We start from the raw sequence: 23,377 nt of genomic DNA, 5'->3' as shown, positions 1-23,377 counted from the left end.
TTTTACCCTTGTCCATGTTTCTGTCTGTTAGTGTCTCCATGCCAATTTTTTCTGTCACAGTTTCTCGCAAGTGCTCATCACAGTGGCTTGAAATTTTAACATATTCTTCCTGTATGTATGCTATATAGGATAGATTTTCGGAAAAATTTGATAACAGCTTACCGTTTCTTTATTTTTGACTTTATATTTTTGAATTTGGAATTTTTGTCACACTTTTTTCTGCAACTACTCATCACAGGGGCCATATGGTGGAATTTAGTTTTTGAAAAAAAAAAAAAAAAAAAAAAATTTTGTTTGCCGAAGACTTATTTTATTTTTATTATACTGTTATTGAAAGCAGGGGTACCACTAATGAGCCATAGCTCACAGATTTCTTGTTGAATTTTAATGGCCCACCGTTGACATGATTGCTTTACTGTATATATTTAATTTCCTTATTTATACATTATGTAGCTTTTGTAACTGAAACATTGCAAAGTGGTTTTAAATAGTGAAAAATGGGTTTTGGAAATAGTATGGCATTTACCTTTCCTATTGCATAAAAACTATAGAAGATGTTTGGCCTTAACTGTAACAATTTAAGACGTGTCTATAAGTGATCTGAACATTTCATTTTTTCTTTTTAGATGGCTAGAAGTCAGCATGAAGAAATAGTAGCATTTCTGAATTCTTTGAATTTTGTTCATGCTGTTGTACGGTGCTTGAGTCAGACTGAACAGTTAGATTTACAGCTTGTGTCCTGTGTTTGTGCAATATGTTATTCTCTGATGTCACAATTTAATTTGTCTATACACAAACAAAGGTAATATTATACATACATTTTGTAATCATCATTTGATCAAGGGCTCTAATTTACTTTTAAGAGTGAAAGGCCCTGGACTTTTGCATCCTAGATAAAAGATTCACCAGTAAAAGTCAATGTAAAGTATGATACATCTAGGACTTAGGTAAATGAAATTTCAGTGGTCCTGCATCAGAAATTTTGTGTCATGTGACCTTGAATCAGGGTTTATTGGAAGCCTTTTTGCCCAGAATTTAGGGGCACATTTTAGTGAATTGAAAATTTTTTAACTAGTTATTTGGCACGTGTTTCATGTGTAAATATTTCAAATAATTAAAAATGTAAAAAATTTGGATACCTAGAATGAATTTTGCTAAACTGGTTTTTGTTTTTTGACAGTAGGCAAGAGTAAGAGAAATGCTTGTCCAGGTTTGTGTCAATGAATAATTACTGTTTTAGTTGTCTATCTTTAGATATAGAATTCTCAAAGTAATATTGGTTTTGAAGAGGGAAAAAAAGGAGCTTTAATTTTTTATTTCTAAATATTTCACAAGAGGAGGAATCCAAATATTTTGCTTTCATTTGTTTGCCATGTTTTAGATAAATTTCTTTAATCCAAAATTTGTTTAACTTTGTAGATTATTATACAGTTTAGCCTTTAACAGACAGTTTATGGTTAAATTATGGCACTCCTGTGTGTCTATGTCAAATATTAATGTTACTGGGTAAGTCATGATTAAAATGACAGTATGTAATAGAATAATTGCAAAAAAGTTGAATTCTTCCATTACTTTACAGCAAGTTGAAAAGGACCAGTTTCAATTTCAGTGCAAATCTTGGTAGGCTACTAAGTAGTTTAAATAGCTCTTTAGGTAGAAATCTGCCCTACATTACACCAGTGTGTCCTACTTAACTACTTCTGAACACCTGACCTTTTGGACACTGCCTTTTAAGTTTGAATAGCTGTCAATTATGATTACTTAGTAGCCTACCAAGATTTGTACTGAAATTGGATCTGGTCCTTTCCGACTTGCTGTAAATATAATTTCAAATGTCATAAAAGCACATCTTCACGTAAATTAACAAGGAATGCAATGATTCTAAAAGTAGCCTACATATCAGATTATTTTTTTAAATATCAAATTAGGTGTTATTAGTATTTGTTTACTAATTTATGATGGTGAAAGTGAAATAAATTTAAAGGGAAAATAAACAGTGATGATACATTTTTATTAATCCTTCATTGAATCACAATATCTTCAACCCTTCTTTGTTCTATGTGTTAAATTAAATCTTGCGTTTACACATTATTTTCTCTTTCATCTTGATATCACTTAGATATAACATTTTAACACTAGTATGGTCCATATTTTATTTGATTTTTTTCCAGTACTGAGACAACATTATTACAAACATTGTCCAGAGGGTTATCAATGTCAGAAGAAGACATAAACCGTATTGTGCCAATGTTATCTGTGTTCTGTGCTATGTTTAGTCACTCTCTGTACACGTTACATGATGCTGATTTCTATGGAGAAACTATAAATGGTAAGTATGTTGAAGAGATGGGTCTGAAGTATAGAATAATTTTCATTTCCTTTTGTATAACACTTGTAATGTGCTGCTAAACCAAACCTTTTTAAGGGATGTTTTTGAACAGGCTATGCAGGTTATAACCTGGTTTGGGAAAGTTTATACAGTGAAGCAGTTTGTAAGTGTAAACTGCTGCAAACCAGGATATTTTGTATAATCTGTTCAAAAATCAGAAAATTCCTTATATTTAATTTCTAATGAATTCAAATCTCGAACATTAAGAATTGTTTCGTTATCAAAACATTATTTTGTTTGGGATTATTTGAAATGCACAGCACACTGTAAATGACATCACAGTATTTATAAACAGAGAGCTTGATACAAATCAAATTATTCAAACACAATTCTCATATTCATTATTTGATCAACATTCACACATATTGATAAAACAGAGTTCTGTGTGTTTTGGTACTACATAGTGGCATAGCAACTGCAATGGTAAATGAGATCTGAACTGTAAAGTGTTCATGTAGTATTGGTGTATTACTTTATAAATATACTTATAGTTTTTCTAGTTTGGATTTTATTGATTCCTTATAAAGCAGAACATTTAAGCTTTATTTTTGATCATATGTTTGTTTTACAATTTGACCAAGTTCTAATAATTTGCTGTAAGAGAAATCAGCAGGATTCCAAAAAATGATGTTTTCTAAGTTTTTGGGTTTTTGATCCTTCAGGATCAAAATACCTTATGTCACCAGTCTATCACTTGAACTTCCCTACCATATCTGAAATCTACACAAAAATAAAGTCCCAATGTGATTCCTTTTATATCACTCAATACCTCTTTTATAACAAGTAAATATGTTTCTTGCAATTTATCAGCTCAATAATATTCTATTATTTATGCAAATAAAATTAAGATCTAGTCTTTGTATCAGTTCAAGATTTGAGGGACTCCTTTTTGGCCTTGACAAGATATTTAGTAATAAATTTACTTTTGGGGAATTTATTTGATCAAATGTATTAAATGTTTTCATTTTAACACACTTATAAATCATATTATCCATCCTATCATTAATATTTTACCATTTATAAACAGGAAGTGAAGAGCAGTGATTTTTACCAAGTAAAATTGGCAGGAAAATTCAAATTGATAAAAGTGTCTAATTTTGTGTGAAGGAAATTATTTTCTTAAGCTGATATTGGTTTTATTAAAATATAATTGTTATGTAGGGTAGATACTCTGTTAATATAGCTTTTGAATGTAAATACACATTGACTTTTTGATAGATCTAAAATTAGGGAAAAAGGTGAAATTGCATAAAAATATGTAAATGTATGTGAATTTGGATCAGAAGTATAGATTGACTTTCAGTTTATACATATTAAAAAAGGACAGTTCTTAATGGTATTAAAAATGGAATGTATGATCACAATTTTATTTAACAGCATATTATCTTTGAGATTTTGTTCATGCTACAATTTTCACAATAATCAAAAACCACCAGTGCTATCAGCACTTTGATTGCTGATTTGGTGTGCAGTAATTCTATAGTACAAATGAAAACTGAGTAATGCTCATTAAAACTTTCCTTTTTAAAAAACATGTTTCCTGATCCACAGAGGTTGTTTTCAAGTTGGACAAAGCAAACTTGTATACTTGTACTAAAATTAGATAATGTTATATGTACAAGACTACAGGTATTAAACTACATATTACAATCTACATTTTCCTTTTCATTTCAGACAAGTCAAGCAGTATGCCATTTTCTTTAGATGTACTAGTGCCAATGACTCTGATGTTACGAGATTCCTGTTTAGGTATTATAGAGTTGGCCCACCCTGATGCCAAACCAATGATAACTGAGGACTATAGAGAAGCTCTCAGAATGACTGGCATCAGTAATGTAAACAAACAAACCAAAGATGAGGAAACAAGAAGATGGGCTTATCTCTTTAAGGTAATCCAGTGCTTAGTGACTATGTTACAAAAGAGTTCCTTCTACACAGGAAACAATGCAAAAATTGCTGCACATGTCTTTCATATGTTTTGAAAACATCTCAAAAACATATGTTTGTCATGTAATTTTCATATGTTTAGGACCACCGTGAAAACATGCTTCTGACTTAACAAATTAATTTATGAAAGATAAGTAAATATTGTATGGGAAATGTATGTTTTCAATAGGAATTTAAATATGAAAGGGATATGGTTTTCATATGATTTTTGAAAACATATGATTTCATGTATTTTTAAATGCATAAAAACATGTATTTACTATTCTGGTCCTAAACATTTTTTATACATATGCAAACATATGCTGCAGTTTTGCCTGTGTAAGGTTTCTTGTTTTCAGTATTACAGTTCTGAAAGCATCAGAGAATTAGTCATTACTCAGTGATTTACACTAAGCAACAATACTTTTAAGTACATCATTAAGTACATCGCACCACTAATTCAAGCATAATCCTAAATAACAAAAAAAATAATCTAGGTAGTTCAATTAAGGTCTATAATAAATCACTTTATGTTTCCTCCATGTAATACATGCAAGTATCTAGAGCATTTTTTTTGTAATAGTATCATACTTTTTTTAACCAGGTTATAGCTACCTTAGTGAGACAGATATACATCAGAGATGCTAGGAGATCATTCTGTCCGAGAGAAATGTGGTTATCAGATAGAGTACACATACAGGCTGATAAGGTATGGACACTTTCAAAAACTTTGCAATATTTTGATTTTGATCATCTTCTAGTTGGAGAAACTTATGAGTTAATTGTTTTAAGTATATAATATAGAATATAAACAATAAACATGCAGTGGAATTAATAAAACTACATTAAGTCAAGTAACCTTATGTACAAATGTAATACATGTGTATATTCTAGTTCTCTTAGTCATGTTGGCAAATAGTGGGGTCCAAAACCCAAAAATTACAAATGGAAAGGAGTGTATGGTAATGCATTTTTACTGCACAATGCATTAACACTGTTTATTGAATTTTTAAGTTATCTACTATGAAGTTTAAAAAAAAACTTGGTTGAAGAAGGAAAAGCAGTTGATTAATATAATGAATTTCTTTTCAGCCTTCACAAATATACAGGGCACAGGGGTCTGTGTTTACAAGAAGACCCTTTGGTACAATGAAATCACTGACAAAAGTCAAAATAGGTTTGTTTCTGTTAATGTGATATAGAGTTCCTTGATATGAGCAATCTACCCCAGTATTTAGGTTTTACTTCTTTAAGATGAGTTTTTGAGTTGGTCCAAAGTGGAGCTTACAATATATTGGAATCACCTTGTCTTCATCCTGTCTGTCTGATTTTGTTGCAATAATCTTGGCTTCCAATAAATAGATTGATTTCAAATTTAACTTTTCAACTTATGATGAAATATTTCAACAAAAAGAAATTCTTGGGGTTTCTTGATGTGCTAGATCTCACTGTGTCATTGTATTTCAAGATGTTAAAGTCCAGTTTGAAATTCTTAGTTCTTTCACTTCATTTATTCTGTGTCAAAGCCTGCCTTGTCAAGTATTTTATCACAATCCAAATTCAGAGGTGAAGCAAGATTGAATGTAGTTTCTATACTTGCAGCTTCAGTTCAATATTTGACCTCTGCTATTTTTTTAGCTTTACTCCCTGGAAACATTTATTTTACATACATATCCTTTGTTCATTTAAAAATATATTGGATTTTTTTATAGAAATAATTACATCATTTTAAGAAGATGCTTTTGTCACTGTAGATGATGATGTAAATACTACATTTTTCACCATAGAAATGTTTTTTTTTTATCACTGTAGGTGATGATTTAAAAACTACATTTTCCACCATAGAAATGTTTTTTTTTTTGGTCACTGTAGATGATGATGGACCACCTCTATCTAATACTGATGTGAAGAATCTGGTCATCCTGACAGAGCTTCCTTTTGTTGTATCATTTGCTGAAAGAGTGAAGGTAAAAATTGGTTTAACCAGATAGCCAGGCGCACAAACTTATTCATTTGCACACAAAGATTATTTACATTGTGGAAATAGGTGATCTCCATGACCTCACAATATGTTGACAAACTGAAAATTTTTACCATAAATGTTGACTAAATGTAATTTGACAGTTTGTTTATTTATTAATGACAGTACCTAGTGAACTTTTATCAGTTTGTCTAGAAAATTTTAACATAACATGACACAATTATCCTACAGATTTCTGTCTATTACCTGTTCTTTCAAAAATAATAAGTTACTATATACCTATAGATCCTACAAAAGTTAATTCAGAATGATAGAGAAGAAAACCAAGGAGACACCCATCACTTCTTATCAGGTCCAGCCATCAATGTCATGATCAGAAGGAACTATATTTATGAGGATGCCTTTGACAAACTATCCCCCGAAAATGGTTAGTGTTTTTTTTCAGTTAGGCCAAACAATAATTATGTGTGGTTCTGATAAATTGGAAAAAATAAAGGTGGTAGGACAGGAATTTAGGGGAAAGAATATAATATTCTTTTTCTTTGTTCTATTTGCATATGATTAAAATTAACTTGCAGTATTTCCATTTCTAATGCAGAAATGACAACACAAAATTTCCAGGAGAAAAAGGTTGGGGTCAGTGGCTCAAATCAGTGTTGGTCATCAGAATATAAGTATAAGTTGGTCATATAAGTATTGCTCTTTTTTGACATCCTACTTCAACCAAAAATTACACAAAATGGAAAAAAAATTGTAATAATGGTGACCATTCATATCATTTCTATCAAAGCAAAACGTCTTTTCAAGCAAGTATTCTGCCAGAAAAGAAAATGGTTGATAAATTTTTAACCTATCATATCTTTTCAGAGCCTAACTTGAAGCTAAAAATGAGAGTACAATTAGTGAATGCTGCTGGTTTAGATGAGGCTGGAATTGATGGTGGTGGTATATTCAGAGAGTTTCTGTCTGAGCTATTGAAGACAGGGTTTGACCCAAACCGTGGGTTTTTCCTCAGTACAACAGATAGACTGCTGTATCCTAACCCACAGGCTGCACTGCTAACAGATAACTTTACCAAACACTATTACTTTCTAGGGAGGATGTTAGGAAAGGTACATAGAATGATTTGAATAACTAAATTTCTATTCCTTCAATGTAAAAGGTTTGAAATTCATTTTTTCACTAACCAAATGATGATTCATAGGCAACCATTCAGGAATTTAGAAAATAACAATTGATGAAAATTTCTATCCATTAAGACCAGTTAAAAATGTCCAAATTAAGTCACTAACACACACACACACATGATAAAAACGTAAACATAAATAGATAACCTGAATATATACCATAGTCTTGTTTAGTTAATCATTTTGGGTTTACACATGTACAGGTGAACATTGCTTATATATACTTGATATTTTTCCTGTTTAACTATAATCATAAGGTATTCTTTCTATTCAAGGCTATATATGAGAATATGTTAGTAGAGATACCGTTTGCCAGTTTCTTCCTGTCTAAGATTCTAAGTCGACATGGTGGTGACCTTGACATACATCATCTAGCATCACTAGATCCAGAGATGTACAAGTATGTTAACATTTCAGTTGTTTGTTTTTTCTCTGAAAATTTAAAGTAACTGATAATAGTTCCTTTATTTACACTGTCTTCAACCCCAATACAATGGTTATCTGCAGGTCATTTTAGCTATAAATGGTCTATAATTGTGATAACTTGGCTTTAATAATAATATCAAGTTTTATCTACATGTAGGCTTATTTTGAAGATAAATATTTTCAAATACTTAAAACTTGAAAACTGCTAGAAAAATATGATCAATTATTATTTATTTATATTCAGTAAAAGGACTTGTGCTAGCAGTTATTTTGGCATTTGTGACATTCTGAAACACGCTTTCATATATCTACTTACAGAAACCTGTTATCACTGAAGACGTACGATGGAGATGTATCTGACCTAGGTCTTGATTTCTCTGTTGTCAACAATGACTTTGGACAAACTAAGGTTTATATAGTCTACTTTATGGAGGCTTTATGTACTTGAAATTCTTATAACTTTTTGTATGTACAAGGTCATTCATTTTCTTGCCAGTTGGTTTGCCGTTAGTTTTAAATATTCATAATTTTTTGCAGAATGAATCTTCTGTAGGATTGAGGTTTTAGGTGGCAATGTATTGTGTTTAAATTTCAAATGAATTTATTTGATATTTTAAGTATATTCTCTTTGACAAGTAATATGTAAAGGTAATATGATATTAAATATTTTTTCTGTAAGTAATTGCTGTTATCTAATGGTCATTTTCCCTACATTCCCAGTATATATGTATTAAGCATCCAAATTAAACTTCTCCTAGCACTTGTGAAAAACCATTGATTCATTTATTTTGTGAACAGGTAGATGAATTAAAACCAGGGGGCAGAGATATACCAGTAACCAATAGTAACAAGATAGAGTACATCCATCTAATGGCTGATTACAAAATCAATAAACAGGTATTTATATCTAAAAGTAGTTTTAAAAATGAGGATACCATTCTTACATATTGCATTCCAGTCAATAAGAAAAAGATGAATTAATGCAACACACAAAGAAAGAATATATACCATATTTTGGTGTGTATAGTGCACATTTGTGTATAATGCGCAGGGTGGTTAAACATTAAAAGTTGATGTAAAAAACTTTATTACCGATGTATGTATGTATTGTACGAAGTGAAAATCGCATTGAAAAACTTGTTAGAACCACGAAAATTTCTGACCTTTTATTTTTCAATAGAAGGAACCATTTCATCTTTTTTGTGTACTTATTTCAATAAAGAATATTGTTTTTGTTACTTTTTGTATTTATCTGTTTTGTCCGTGTTTAGGTGTATTCATTTACTATTCGGGTAAAAAATGTGTAACGTAGACAGTAGCTGAAATTGTCAGCTTGGACATATGTTTTGATTACCTTTGAAAGGATTCTATTGAGAGTAATAAATTTCTGAAGATTAGCTAATTCAAGAAGGACTGTTTTTACTACAATCAATTATGGGGTCTGAGCAAACAATGCAGACGGTCATCAAAAGGAACGTGTGTTGATAGCTTGGCCAAGCGTGATAATGAGATACAGAATTTTCTCCGATGTGTATCGGGGGTACATAAAGGGTTTATGTTTAAAATTATTAGTTTTTACGTTGGATAAAGATTTTGATATTAGTTCACTGAAAAAAAAGAATGAATAAAAAAAGAAAGTTACACTTAATTTAAAATATTTACGGAAATTATAAATGAACAATTTACTTATAATTTGAAATTAATTATTTTGTTTTCATGTCCAAAGCTTGGGTACTGCAGTCACGTGAAGAAAAAAGGAAGCCAATATTCTCAAAAAGTAGAATATCCAATAACTATGAAGTAAAGTCCATTACAATGCACAAATTACGATTTTTTTTTTTTTGGAACAAACTACAATATCCATTGGAAATATTTTGGAGCTCTATGGGCAATGTACCCAAGCTCTAGATTTTGTATTTAATGATATCAAATAAAGTTCCTATTAACCTTCAAATTTTGATCCCAGAAGATGGGTTTAGTACGTCAGTCGTTCACCACTCGAGAGAAGCTCAAAGTCATATCCTATGCTGAAGCCCATGGCAACCGCGTCGCAGGTAGAGAACACTGTATCGTTGAGTCACACGTTAATTCCTGGAGAAAACAAAAATAGAGACTACAGAAAATGCCACGTACTAAAAAGGCAGACGGGGCAGTAATTCCATTTCCCAGAGCTTGAAGCTCAATTACTGCTGTGGGTTATCGATCGTCGTATGCAAGGTTACGGCATTTCGACTACAGAGCTAAGATTAAAGGCAATCCACCTAGCTAAGTGGACAGACCAAGACACACAGTTCCGTGCTTCAGTTGATTGATGCGTTTATGAAAAGAAATAGCTTATCTATTTAAAAAAGAACACATTTCCCATCGACTTCCAGGAGCCTATGAAGACAAGCTGACCGACTTCCTGGCCTTCATCATAAAACTGCACAAGAAGAATGACGACGACCTATCACAAATGGCAATGCTGACCAAACTCCACTGACCTTTGATCTCCCATCTGATACAACAATTGCACCAAAAGGGTCAAACACAGTGTCCATAAAGACAACAGGCAACGAGAACAGGTTTACAGTAATGCTCGCCTGTACTGCCGATGGTGGTAAACTACCTCCATATGTAGTATTCAAGAGAAAGACAAAGCCATGTCTCACATTTCCTCAGGGGATCCTCAATGTGCATCCCAAGGGCTGGGTCGACGTCAAAATAATGAAAGACTGGATAGAGCGAGTTCGGGGCAGGCGTCCAGGTGCTGGTCTTAAGAGCTTATTAGTGTTAGATGCATTCCGTTGCCAGAAGACAACCGACGTGAAAGCTGTCCTTGGACAACAGAAATCTGACTTGGCCATTATTCCCAGGGGGATGACACCAATGCTGCAGCCACTCAGCGTCAGTGTCAACAAACCAATGAAGACATCACTTCGCCGCAAGTGGAACAACTGGATTTCATCCGACCATTTCTTTACAGTGACTGGCCGTATGTGGAAAGCTGAATTAACAACAATATACACCTGGATCTTGGAGGCCTGGCAGGAGTTAGACCCACAGATAATTGTGAAGTCGTTCAAGAAATGTACATTTCAAACACCATGGACGGTACAGAGGAAGACATTGTGTGGCAAGAAGATGGCAGTCCTGCATCATCAGCAGACGTTACAACAGAAGGTGAAGACGACAATCTCGACCAGTATTACCATGACGAAGAAGACAAAGAAAACACACCACTCTCAATACATGTACAAAATCTTCAACGAAGACAGTGACGATGAAGAGTTCGAGGGGTTTTAATTCATGAACTATGTCAGTGAATTGAAAATTTGTGTTTAAACTTCAGTGCTTAAAAATGACATTTTGCTTAATATTAGTGCAAACATGAGACTTTAAAATTATGATAGAATGTCTTAGAATTTATTTTGTTAAGATTAATTATATTTACATCGCAAAACAATTTACAATCTCCTTTGATAAAAACTAATTGTCTTGGGTCTGTGTCATGATTACTTAATCCCCTCAATAAACATGTCAAATGATTGTTTGATATAAAATCAACAGGTGAAAATCTAAATCTGCACCCTAATCACTGACATTTAACTACTCTTTGCTATGCCTCAATAACCATGTAACAACCATAGTTAATCAATACACAAAAACGAAAGTATGACGGTTGTAAGCATAATCTGCCGTGTTCTTTTGAAATGAAATAAAGATGAAACAATACATTTGTTCAAGAAGATTTTATTGACAATCTAAGCATACAAAGATAACAAGTCAACAAAAACTCCATAAATATGGTTTGGCAGCTCATAAGTGGTCTCTGATTCGATGTTGACTCAGCACTCATATGATGAAATTAGTGGTGATAGGTCTAAAATCAGATTTCAAAATAATGAGCTGAATTGTTATAAAAAAAAGTTATTGAAGATTGTCGTGCTTATGTTTATTTCTTCACAAAAAATTCAATAAGTATTTTGCCATGAATAGATCGTGCATTAAAAGTATATGTATGCTCAATACATGTCATTATTTGTATGTTACTAGATAAGACAACATTGTATGGCATTCAGGCAGGGCATGGCTGATCTGATCAATCTTGAATGGCTAAGAATGTTTGACCATCATGAACTACAAGTTCTCATCTCTGGTGCTTTAGTCCCCGTAGACATCGATGACCTCAAACATCATACAAACTATTCAGGTCAGTATTGATTTACAGTAGAATTTCAGTGTAACTGTAAAAAAAAAATGTGAAATCAACAACCAGAAGGTGTAATAATTTAACCATAATTAGAGTAAAACTTCACTTCATAACAAGCATTTGTGGAATTGCAGTTTTCTTAAAAGGACAGATTTACTAACACTTGTTTCAGGCTTTTTATTTTGTGTAGACTTACTTTCTTAAATTTCCTATTGGCATCTACTGAAGTTAAAATGATATCCAAATCCTAGCATACACAAATTACATGTTTTTTGTCATAGCTGAGTCATAGTGTCTTCACCAAATACTGCTTCTGTGTAGTTTTCATAGAATTTTCATGAAAGTCCAAAAACTTTTCATTATTGGGGGCTTGAAGCACAAATTGTAATTTTGTAAGTAAATGAAAAAGAACACAATTTTAGTTTGATAAAAATGTGTTTTTAGTTCAAAATATAAAAAGAAATTCAAACACTTTTGTTGTATAATAGATAATTAGTTAGGCAGAGAAGTATATGTAGTTATTGTTAACTAATTTATGTAGTTACTGATAGGGAACCATACTTATAACGTTCTCTTTTTTACTTTTTTTAGGTGGTTATACATCAGATCATAAAGTGATCAAATGGTTCTGGAGAGCAGTAGATGGATTTAATGATCACCAGAAAAGACAATTACTTAAATTTGTTACCAGCTGTTCTAGACCTCCACTTTTAGGATTTAAGGTATGTATATATTGTACTGTTATATATCACACTTCATATTTTTAGTGGAATACATATAAACAAACCAGAGATTTTGAAAAAGAGTGCTTCTAGACAGTTATTTTTCATTTTTGTCCAAACTAATGCTTGAAATTTACAAAACTGAGAAAAAAAACGGGAAAAGTCTGGCTTCTGAAATGTTCCCCTTTATCTGCCTATAATCGTCAGTGGACTTTTTCTACAACCACAAAAATAAATGCTAGGTCAATCATATAGCATTACTCTACCAAAAATCTGTATTCATTTCATGCATATGCCCATGCAGTCACTGTCTGTTGACTTTGAAATTTCAAATTTCACGTTAAGTTTTCTGATTAGGTCCGTTTGATATGAACCACTTATGCTCTAAACATTAGAAAAAGTTTAATGTTTAGTAATACAATGTAGTATTCTTTTATTCTTTTAATGTTTACATGTTTTGATATTTGACAGGATCTTTACCCAGCATTCTGTGTTCATCATGGAGGAAATGAAGATCGTCTCCCTACAGCAAGTACTTGTATGAATCTGCTAAAACTCCCAGAATTCAAAACTGAGGAGACATTACGAACCAAACTACTTTATGCTATAGAATCTGGTGCTGGATTTGAATTGAGCTGAATGTTCTTATGGTTTCTTCAAATTCTCAAGTTTGCCAATTATAACCTTGACACCAAACTAATAATTTGTGTATAAAAATAAAATTTTCAAAGTTTTTTTAAGTTTAAGAAACAACCCTTCATTTATGGCGAAACCTTTGTAATCTGACATCAGGGAATCCTTTGTAATCTTAATTCAAGATAATTTTATTGAGTTTCAGTTTTATATTAAAAAACCTGCTCTATCCATTCCTCTAAGTTGATTTGAGATCATATCAACTCATTAAATACTTCAATTATTTTTAATAGGTCAATATTCATACTTCACAGGTTTCTAATTTGTTTCATTGGTTATGCTCAACTCCCAAGAATTTTGAACATCATATATTTCTTGAATATAATTTCGTAACCAAAATACAATTTCTCACCTTTCTTGACATATCGAAAGGATTTTAATTTTAAAGAGATTTTTTTTCTCAGAAAATATGTTCATAGCATTGATGAAGTAACCATAAAATCAGTAATCAGCTTATATATGTCCACCCTTTTTGGAAGGGTGACATATTTTATTTCGTTCATTACTCAATCACAAAATTTATGGTCCTTGTGTTATTGGTCAGATCAAATGAAAAAAACTTCATACAGTCAGTGAGTACAAAATGTCATTGTGAAAAACATTACGATTTATCATTTTTTTTTTACTTGAGGGTTTCCATCACCAAAATGTGGAAGCTTAAGATTTTTGTCAAAAACCAACATCAATCAACAGATCTTTGTTTAGTTATGATGACTTATTTATTGTAAACAAACTAATTTTGTTTGCTGATAATAGGGTGATTGATTAGAAAGAGTGAATAAATAAAATATAATGATTGTATTATTTTTTTTATTATCCTTTTGATTATATAGATTTTCTATATTAATTTTGGTTGAAGTTTTGAATTTTGTAAACAGCAGATTAGTATTTATGTAATAACTTTGTGTTACATTTTTGCGGGAGAAAGTCCAAGAGTGAAATTACCAAGTTTATTTCACAGTGTGAATTATCGATAATTCTTACACAGGGAAAATTCAGTTTATGACTGCTGTCTATTTGATAATTTCACAACTATTTACGTTTGCAACTAACACTCTGCTTGTATTTGTAGTGAAGTGATATATTTGTAAGGATTTATTTTCACAATGTATAAGTGTAAGGGTTTGTAGGAATGAGGCAAAATGGGAAAATTCCTTATTCTGAAGAGACATATATTTTAACATAAACTTGTCTTCCTTATTCATATTCTCATAATTTGTTTCACCTTTTGACCTAGTACTTTGATAATTAAGGTTTGTGTATCATAAGTTTGTCACTTACCATTGGAACCAAGTTATAGACAGTATATTGACTTGAAATAAAAACTGTATACAAATAAGGCTTAGAATCAGTGTAAACATGAGCTTTTTAAACTCATGCTAACAATTCAACTTGATTTGGCACCAAGGAGTTTATATTTACAAATAAGTATTTTATACACAAGTCTTTTGATAGACATGTTATGGCATGTCACTGCCTGCCCTACATTCATATGTGTCCACATCAAACAAGAATTCCAAAGTGCTTTTGAAGATTTTAATCATTTTTACACCCTGCCAAATAAAGTGGTGAGGTATTATGTGTTACCCTCCACACAATGGGGTGAGGTATCATGTGATACCCTCCAGAAAAAGTGATGAGGTATTATGTGATACCCTCCACACAAAGGGGTTAGGTGTTATGTGATACTCTCCACACAAGGTGGTGAGGTATTAAGTGATACCCTCCAAACAAAGGGGTGACATATTATGTGATACCCTCCACACAAAGGGGTGAGGTATTATGTGATAACCTCCAAACAAAGTGGTGAGATATTATGTGATACCCTCTAACTAAAAAGTGTGTTGGTATGTTTTCTCTCCATCTATCTGTTCTATGATAACTCGAGAACCGAATAATGTTTTTTTTTTTTAAACTTTTCACAGTTGTTTAATACCATAAAATACAGTATAAGTTCAATTATTACTTAAATCAAAAAAAAAATTTTTTTTGGAACATTGTGCCACCTCATTTTTTTAACCATTACATGGTGGAGTATCATTTAATGTTCCATTAATGCTATATTTTGGTACTTGAATAAAGTTTATCCTCATGAAAGGAACTTTCATTTTATTTTTTACTTCTGTTAGAGAGTAAATTAATAGATGAGGGAGCAGGTGCTTTTTCTTTTGTATAAAGGATACTAATGTTTTTCTGTCGGGTGTATTTTGAAATATGTTACATTTATACTGTTAGATGTTGATTTTTTCCTCATTAACTTTAATCAGCTTATATATACTGTGAATGTGGGAAAGCAATAAAATAATTATCTGTATTTAAAGGAAAAATTGTGTACATTGTAGTGAATGTTAAAACACCATTATAAACTATACTTTTATTCCATTGCAAGTCTAAATGTTAGTTCTTTACTATAATTGGCAGGCTATGAGGGTCATTAGGATTTTAGTAGATTTGATGTGGGACATGGTAGCATGAAGATGGTCCTTTTACAGAATTTTTTTTTATGTAAATGTACTTGCACCATGGAGGGTAGTAATATATGATGAATCTTGGTGACATATGTATAAGTAAATGCTACTAAATAAAAAAGAAAGAAAGAATATTAACCTTTTTGACAACAATCAGTCTTAACTCCCCTTCTCCTTTAATGTTCATGTCTCTGTGTGTCTGTGTTATAATGAATATGTGATATTCACCTATTTACATAAACCTTACATTTGTTAGCTGATGACCATAGATGTATTTTCACTTTTTGTATACTGTTGTTTATTTATTAAGTTATCTATTAAATAAAGGTGTTACTGAAATGCATTTTAATTGTCTTTAAATAGTAAATACTTCTTCATATTAGGAAGAAAAGACTTTGGGTAAATGTCCGGATTATATGTCTAAGGATTCCACATCTTCAAATATATATGAATTATTAATATAATCCTATTTGCCAGTGCCATAGCTGGAGTGGTGCTATGGATGCATGTATTGAAAGATTGAAAATCTCTCATATTTAAGAACTGTCTGAAAGTGGTGAAAATTTCTCTTTATTTTGTTGATTCTATTTGTAAAATGCTTAAGCCTTGCCTATGATCCTCTTCTTGTGTTTTTGATTGATTCATAATTCAGACCCTTGCTTCCTGCTTGTGTTCCTCACTTTTATGGGTTTTTGATCCTTGAGGATCAAAATATCTTATGTCACCGGTCCATCACCGGAACTTCCCTACTCTGTCTGAAAACTACACAAAAATATAGTCCAAATGTAATTCCTTTTATATCATTCAATGCCTCTTTTATAACCAGTAAATTTGGTTCTGGCAATAATTCAACCCAACAATATTCTTTTATTTCTGCAAAGAAAATTAATATCTAGTCTTCAAATCAAGGTTTGGGGACTCCTTTTTGGACTTGAAAGACATTAATAAATTTACATTTAGGGAATTTATTTCTTGCAGTAATGTGTCGAGTAGCATTAAATGTGTTAAGTATGTTCCATATACATGTAACACACCAGTCAAATCCTCATCATATCAGTAATATTTTACCATTAAAGAACAGGAAGTGAAGAGCAGTGATTTTAACAAATCCTCATCATATCAGTAATATTTTACCATTAAAGAACAGGAAGTGAAGAGCAGTGAATTTAACAAAGTAAAATTGGCAGGAAAATTCAAATTGATAAAATTGTCTAATTTTTTAAAATCTTGTGTTCACCAAGGAAATTATTTTTTAAAACTGAAATTGGTTTTATTTGAGTATAATTACAATGAAGGATAATACTGTTAATATAGTTTTTGAATGTAAATGCACATTAACTTTTGGACAGGTTTAAATTTGGGAAAAAGGTGAAACAGAAAAATATTTGTAAATGTGTGTGAATTTGGATAAGTAGTATGGATTGTCATTCAGTTTATACATATCAAAATAAAAAAAATGTTCTTGATAATATTTAAAATGCAAATATATGATCAAAATTTTATTTAACACCATATTATCTTTGAAATTTTGTTCATGCTACTATTTTCACAAGAATCAAAAACCTCCAGTGATATCAGCACTTTGATTGAAGTGCTGGCTTTTACCCTTCATGTCATATAATATCTTTATAATTCTGTTTCTGTACATATTCAGTGGAAGGATACATTTGTTGTATAAACCTGAGGCTATTTTTGATAAGACTACTTCATCAATATCTGGACTCTCTTCTTGACTTGGTGGTCGTGGCTGATAGTTAATATGTTTTATTATTTATTCTATCTATTCTGTAATGTCTTCTTGTTTTTACTGTACAAAGTTTAGTATTTATAGCACATGGTCAAGTTTCAACCTCAGTCTGTCTAATTGCTAAATTCATCAGAGACAGATGAACTGTTTTCCTTTGTCTTGTCAACAGTATTTTATTACTTCCCTTTCAATTTCTCTTCAAATATTTCAGCTGTTCTTAAATTGTGTAGTATACAAACTATTTATACACCACTTTGACTTTCTACACCATTTACTGTATTGTTGGCTTGAATATTGTCATTATTTTTTTCTTTTGCGAACTTTTTAATTTCACTAAATGCCAAGATGGCTGATATTGTTGTCATGACAATGGAAATCAATGTCAAACCAAAGGACCAAGACACCGAACAGCTTTCAGTGGAATAAAATGTCTTTGTGATTCTGTTAATGCTATCTTTGACCTTGATGGCATATATCACTAGTGTCATCATTTGTAAACTAGCTGAAATAGATACATGTAAATCTTGTTTGGATTGTAAATTGGTACAATGAATCCCACTGAATGATGATTGGTTGGGGAAAATAGGCTAAATGAATGTATGATTGTTGCACAGCTGTATGGTTTGTTCAGGGTTCTCCTTAGACTTTGAAAAAAGGGAGAGTTTAAAAATAGTTCTAGAACAAAATACTGTCATATGGTATATTGCTCAATCATTTGAGATCTCAGAAGCTTTTGATTTGTTTTTATACTGATATATTTACATTCTACAATTAATTCTGTTAAATTTCTCTGCTTTTCATTTTTGCCACAATATTTTAATAATTACTCTGTGAAAATTGAAAGCAGTATCAATTTTAAGAACTAAGCCACTAGTAACATATTCGTTTCACACCCATTGACAGGAAAAGCAATATCTTCAGCACTGACAGAATTTTAAATTATCGAATAGTTGCAATTACTAACCAATGCTCAAACACCTTCAACACTTACAGCATTTTAGATGAATAGGTTCATTCACTAACCAATGCTCAAACACCTTCAACACTTAAATGAATAGGTTCATTTACTAACCAATGCTTAAACACCTTCAACACTTTACAGCATTTTAAATGAATAGTTTCATTTACTAACCAATGCTCAAACAAAGTAGGCAAAGCGACAACAGTAGGATGAAAGACTTTGATGTGGAAGTCTTGTATCTGTTGGTCAGGAATGGATATACTGATGTACATACGTAACCCAGGATACACATCATGGAGAATGCTTGAACCGTCACTGCAAAATCTAACAAAAAAATCATATTTACAATATTAATTAGAAAAACTGACCAAAGCTCACTAAAGGATACCCTTTTCCCCTTCCACCCTTCCCCTATGGTCAAAATATAAACAAAGTCGTCATTCGGGAAGTTTGATGACGCTCAAGTTAAAATAAAATTCCACAATAGAGCATCTCTATTTAATGTATGTGTCTAAATATCAAGTGATTGGGATAATTAGTTGTAGAGAAAACAGTCTCCCCTTGGTCGACGAATTGGAAGGCCTATGCCCTTTTGTATCCCCTTGGTCGACGAATTAGAAAGCCTATGCCCTTCTGTATCATGCACAGGGGCTTGCTCCCACTATCAAATATGCAGCCCACTAGTTTATATAATCTTCTCTAGTGGGGTGCATATTTGATAGTGGGAGCAAGCCCCTGTGTTCGGAGGAATTGATATAGAAAGATTGTCCCCTCATGTGTCAGGATAGCCCATAAGTCGTTCAGATGGAAATGCAAAATAGGTGAACAATTGCCTCGTGTGATATGGAATATAATTTCGATTCTTATTATGTATTTTAAGAAAGAAAGAAGCCATCATCCTTTTATTTATCGGTTTTATTGACTAAATATAGGCAAAATTTGTAAAATGAAAAAAATATCAAATCCAAACACATGGCTTACATAGCTCATGCATGTGCACCGCGGCGTGGAATGCAGCCGCAACATATGTGCACACTCTGTCTAGAGCGGGAACATTGCTACTTTCTCCTATGATAAGTTAAAATGTGCATTTTGATATACATGTATGATTTTATGTTACATGTACCAATAGCAGAATTTGGACTTTTCACAACTTAGTATGTCGATTGAACGAGCTTTCTATTTGTCAGAAAATCGGGCTTTCATCAACATCCATTAGATAGCTACTCATTGATGAAGATTTTCATTTATTTTGCTCATTTGCGTTTTCCGAAATAAAAAAAAATATGTTTATGGCTCCCTTTTCTACTTTCATTATATCTATTAGCATTCTGCTTTTCTATACTTTTTTAAGTTCTGTCAACTCTATGTTGCGTTTCAGTCATTCTACTCCGATCGAATTCCTTGCGTCTAAACTAATAATTTCTCTAATTCTTTTTTGGTTTATTCTTTTGTTTATTAACAAGACATAATAAAGATACTTTTAGCCTTTTTGTATACCATCGATTTCGATTTTTTATGTCTCTTTCAGTTGCATGTTCTATACTTGTAATTGCCGGTAATAGTCTAGCAACAATAAGCTCTCCTAACAAACGTATGGCCTAACACCTTTTATTGGATATATATTTTTATGCAACAGGGTTTCCATAACGCCACATGAAAAAAAATCGCACTTAGCACATAGATCTAATAGTTGGCTTCTTTACCACGCTGCGGAAAATTTCAAATTTATTCAAGCAAAAACATTGATTTGCCAATAAATTTACATCGTAATGTAATTCATTTCTTCTCACTAAATTGTACTTACTAGTTTCAAAAGCAATGCAATGCCAGAATGGTGCGGTATGGTAACATATACTCCATACACCAGTTTTCACTTCTAAGCTACATACAAACCAGTTACTTGTACACACAGATATCACAAATAAGAAAGCTGAGAAGTATAGGAGAATAAATTTCCTGAATGTATACGGTACTCTATCCTTTAAAAGCTTTATAAATTGCATTCCACTCGTTTTGCAAGGCATCTGAAAATACAAGCACACAAATTACATCTAAAGCCAAATTTGCGTCATGATTTGCGTTCTAATTCAGTATTGTTAGGTAGAAATAATCTCGCTTATTTTTTTCTTTTCTTTTATGGTGAATCGATGGTGAGAACATATAAATTGTTCTTTTAATTGTTCAATGCAATGACATTAACCCTCCCCAGTGTGAGATAAATTATCTTTCGATTGTATTTCTGGATATCTCTGGAAATGTCACATTGCTCAAGTAATTCACTTTTCGGTTTTTTTCCAATGCTTCATGGCTTTGTAATATTCATTTGTCTGATATTAAAGCAAACAAAACTTGAAGAAAACAGCACTAGTTTCAATTGCACTTTACTGTGTTTTATGTATGTTTAGAATTCAAGGCTTTGGGAACAATACTTCCTGAAGCGTGGACAAAGTGGATGCATTCTTGAATCAGCTACGGTTAATCACATCAAAAGGTTATATTACTGGAATCAGTATCTGAATCAAGAATATTATTGGTATCCGTAATTCTAGATTATTGCCACAAACAAAACAAGTATAAGCTTTTTGAAGCTCAGGATTTGTTTCCAATCTGCTTGAAGTTTGTCTTGTAGGCCTTTTGAGGTTTACAAATGATATAATACGCTATTGAAGGAGTTGAGTCCACGAAACCAAGCTTCAATTGTTGGGCAATAGATCTGGATTTCGGAATTTAATTCATTGGTCGAAGGAAGGCCTTTAAAATGGCAGAATAAAATTTGATCAGATCTTCACTAATTATTTATCATATGATGCCATTTTGAACCTCTTATTTCGTATTTCCATCTGAATGACTTTTGTGGGGTTTCTTGATGCAATACGTAGACTACGTGTCCTCGGGCGATAAGGGTGGATCCATCTTTTATTCCCCACCTCCCACCGTTATAGGTTGAGTGGTCACTCTAGTCCTGTAAATTCACTTACATATGAGCATCTAATAACATAGTTGTGCATAATTGTAACCTCTATAATGTTAACAAAAATTATAGTTTCAGGACCGTTATTCATCATGCATTATTTTGCTATATGCACATAGGTTTTAGAAAGGGGACAACCATTTGATTCTGAGGGGTTGCTGGCAAATTTTGTGGGGTCAGATTATACATTTTTGAAATTTCGCGGGTAATCAAATTTATTTTTAACCACGTTGGGGCAAAATTATATATTTCCAATTCACTGCATAACGTATATGGACTTGAGGTCAGAATGCGTATTTATTTTCTAGGATGCAAAGGCCAGAATATTTATTTTCAACGTTTTCAGGGCCAGAATATTTATTTTCAACTTTTTCAGGGCTTCCAAAATCTGTCAGACCCCAACATTAGAATCAAATGGTCGCTCCTGAAAGAAATAAAAATGTTGGAACCACCCAATGACCATTTCTGTAATTTTCCGGTTGCTATCTCCTTAATTGAGAATAAAAAAGATGAGAGGACAAGGCGATTTGTTGCCACTTCGCATTAAGAAAACTATGAAAAAAAAACAACAACAACAAAACAGGGGAAACAAAAATAGCTCATTGTTCACATTTATCAGCCGACTACTAACGCTGTGAAAATCCACTTTGAATTCGTTGTCAGGACAGTGTAGGGTTAGCGCGACTAGGTGCTGGTTAGGTGAGCAACTAGTTGATGGACCAGTAACGGTATTTATGATTGGTAAAGGCTAAAAACCACTAATTCCACTTCCCATAGGCTTCTATGCTAATTTCACAATATTCAATGGCTTCTCTGGACTTTACCTTAACTTTAACCTGCAGAGGACTATATATCAGCATGATTCTACATATGTCAGCTCACAATCCTCAGAAAGGCATGTGGGGTTAGCAGACTTGCAGTGCAGTACTGGTCACCGGAAGTGAAGGGTCTATAAATAGCATGGGAAATCCCAGTGTTTTCACAAGATAGGGGTATATTTAAAAATCATTATGGAGATTAGGCTTCACATCACAAGAAGCAAAATGCACCTATAAAATGTACAGAAATGTTTTTCCTTTCAGAAACTGTTTAAATTTTTTAAATAAGATGAAAACTTTTTTCACAGCACTATGAGGAACAGGGGTAATTTCTGCGTAGGACTATTTTTGCGTACGTTCCAAATGCTCATTGGTTGAATTGGTGGTCTGTAACCTAAAACATTACATCAAGTCATACGTTATTGGTTCTGGTATGGCTAAGTGAAGAATAAACAAAAATAGATATTGGAAAGGGAACCAGTGCATGATTTTGGTAGTGAATCTAATAATGCTCACCGATCTTGATCGGTAAGCAAAAAATATACAATATTGATTGTGTAAACAAATTTTAAAACATGAAATATACAAATCACTGAGCTTCAAGCATTTGGGGAACCTCCGCATATATTACTTTTATGAAAGGAAATGTTATCTCTGTTTTAAGTGCTTTGGTCGTACAGTGTTACATAACTTAAAAATACCATTTACAATGATATATAAAATATATATTCACCGCAATGTTTTCTGGTCATTTGCTTTAAACTGTGACTTATGCTCCTAAGGAAACATACAATCAATTAAATAAATGTAAAATTGTTGTGGTGTACATGCACTTACTGTATTGTATGAATTGACCAAAGATAATTCTCTAAAACGTTATTTCTCTCGACGGC

At 32.2% G+C, this 23,377-nt stretch overlaps 2 protein-coding genes across 3 annotated transcripts in view; one reads left to right on the top strand and one right to left on the bottom strand.

Moving 5' to 3' along the window:
- The window catches only part of LOC148629695 (ubiquitin-protein ligase E3C-like), a 25,849-nt gene extending 9,522 nt beyond the window's left edge, over positions 1-16,327 (top strand). Inside the window, exons 10-24 of the mRNA XM_088555403.1 lie at positions 627-802; positions 1,420-1,506; positions 2,172-2,329; positions 4,064-4,278; positions 4,920-5,024; positions 5,408-5,492; positions 6,188-6,282; positions 6,582-6,723; positions 7,164-7,408; positions 7,759-7,883; positions 8,228-8,318; positions 8,708-8,806; positions 11,945-12,101; positions 12,693-12,823; positions 13,295-16,327. Coding sequence (XP_088411529.1) covers positions 627-802; positions 1,420-1,506; positions 2,172-2,329; positions 4,064-4,278; positions 4,920-5,024; positions 5,408-5,492; positions 6,188-6,282; positions 6,582-6,723; positions 7,164-7,408; positions 7,759-7,883; positions 8,228-8,318; positions 8,708-8,806; positions 11,945-12,101; positions 12,693-12,823; positions 13,295-13,462 — 2,079 coding nt within the window. The 3' untranslated portion in view covers positions 13,463-16,327. The remainder of the gene's footprint in view (positions 1-626; positions 803-1,419; positions 1,507-2,171; positions 2,330-4,063; positions 4,279-4,919; positions 5,025-5,407; positions 5,493-6,187; positions 6,283-6,581; positions 6,724-7,163; positions 7,409-7,758; positions 7,884-8,227; positions 8,319-8,707; positions 8,807-11,944; positions 12,102-12,692; positions 12,824-13,294) is intronic.
- On the bottom strand, positions 12,061-23,377 carry LOC148629694 (uncharacterized). 2 transcript variants are annotated; one of them, XM_088555426.1, is made up of 4 exons: positions 23,322-23,377; positions 20,500-20,719; positions 18,864-19,016; positions 12,061-12,135 (listed from the first exon to the last, which is right to left on the bottom strand). In XM_088555426.1, exons 2-4 carry the CDS (start codon positions 20,717-20,719, stop codon positions 12,098-12,100), a joined length of 411 nt encoding a protein of 136 aa, XP_088411552.1. In that variant the 5' UTR covers positions 23,322-23,377; the 3' UTR covers positions 12,061-12,097. The 2 variants fall into 2 exon arrangements, with proteins under 2 accessions (XP_088411552.1, XP_088411543.1); XM_088555417.1 differs by lacking the exon at positions 12,061-12,135 and adding an exon at positions 17,851-18,233.

This window comes from Perna viridis, chromosome 1, assembly GCF_037379345.1.
Source record: "Perna viridis isolate PV_CMFRI_1.1 ecotype Kerala chromosome 1, ASM3737934v1, whole genome shotgun sequence".
In the NCBI taxonomy this organism is placed as follows: domain Eukaryota; kingdom Metazoa; phylum Mollusca; class Bivalvia; order Mytilida; family Mytilidae; genus Perna; species Perna viridis.
The sequence above is the reverse complement of the archived record's forward strand: the minus strand, read 5'-3'. Positions and strand labels throughout refer to the sequence as shown.

Coding starts and splice junctions, on each gene's coding strand:
- LOC148629694 (XM_088555417.1), bottom strand. CDS start 20,719: ATGCCTTGCAAAACGAGTGGAATGCAATTTATAAAGCTTTTAAAGGAT. Junction 19,017..20,499: donor TTGCATTGCTTTTGAAACTA/GTAAGTACAATT, acceptor TTTTTTTGTTAG/ATTTTGCAGTGACGGTTCAA. Junction 18,234..18,863: donor CCTACTTTGTTTGAGCATTG/GTTAGTAAATGA, acceptor TATCTATTTCAG/CTAGTTTACAAATGATGACA.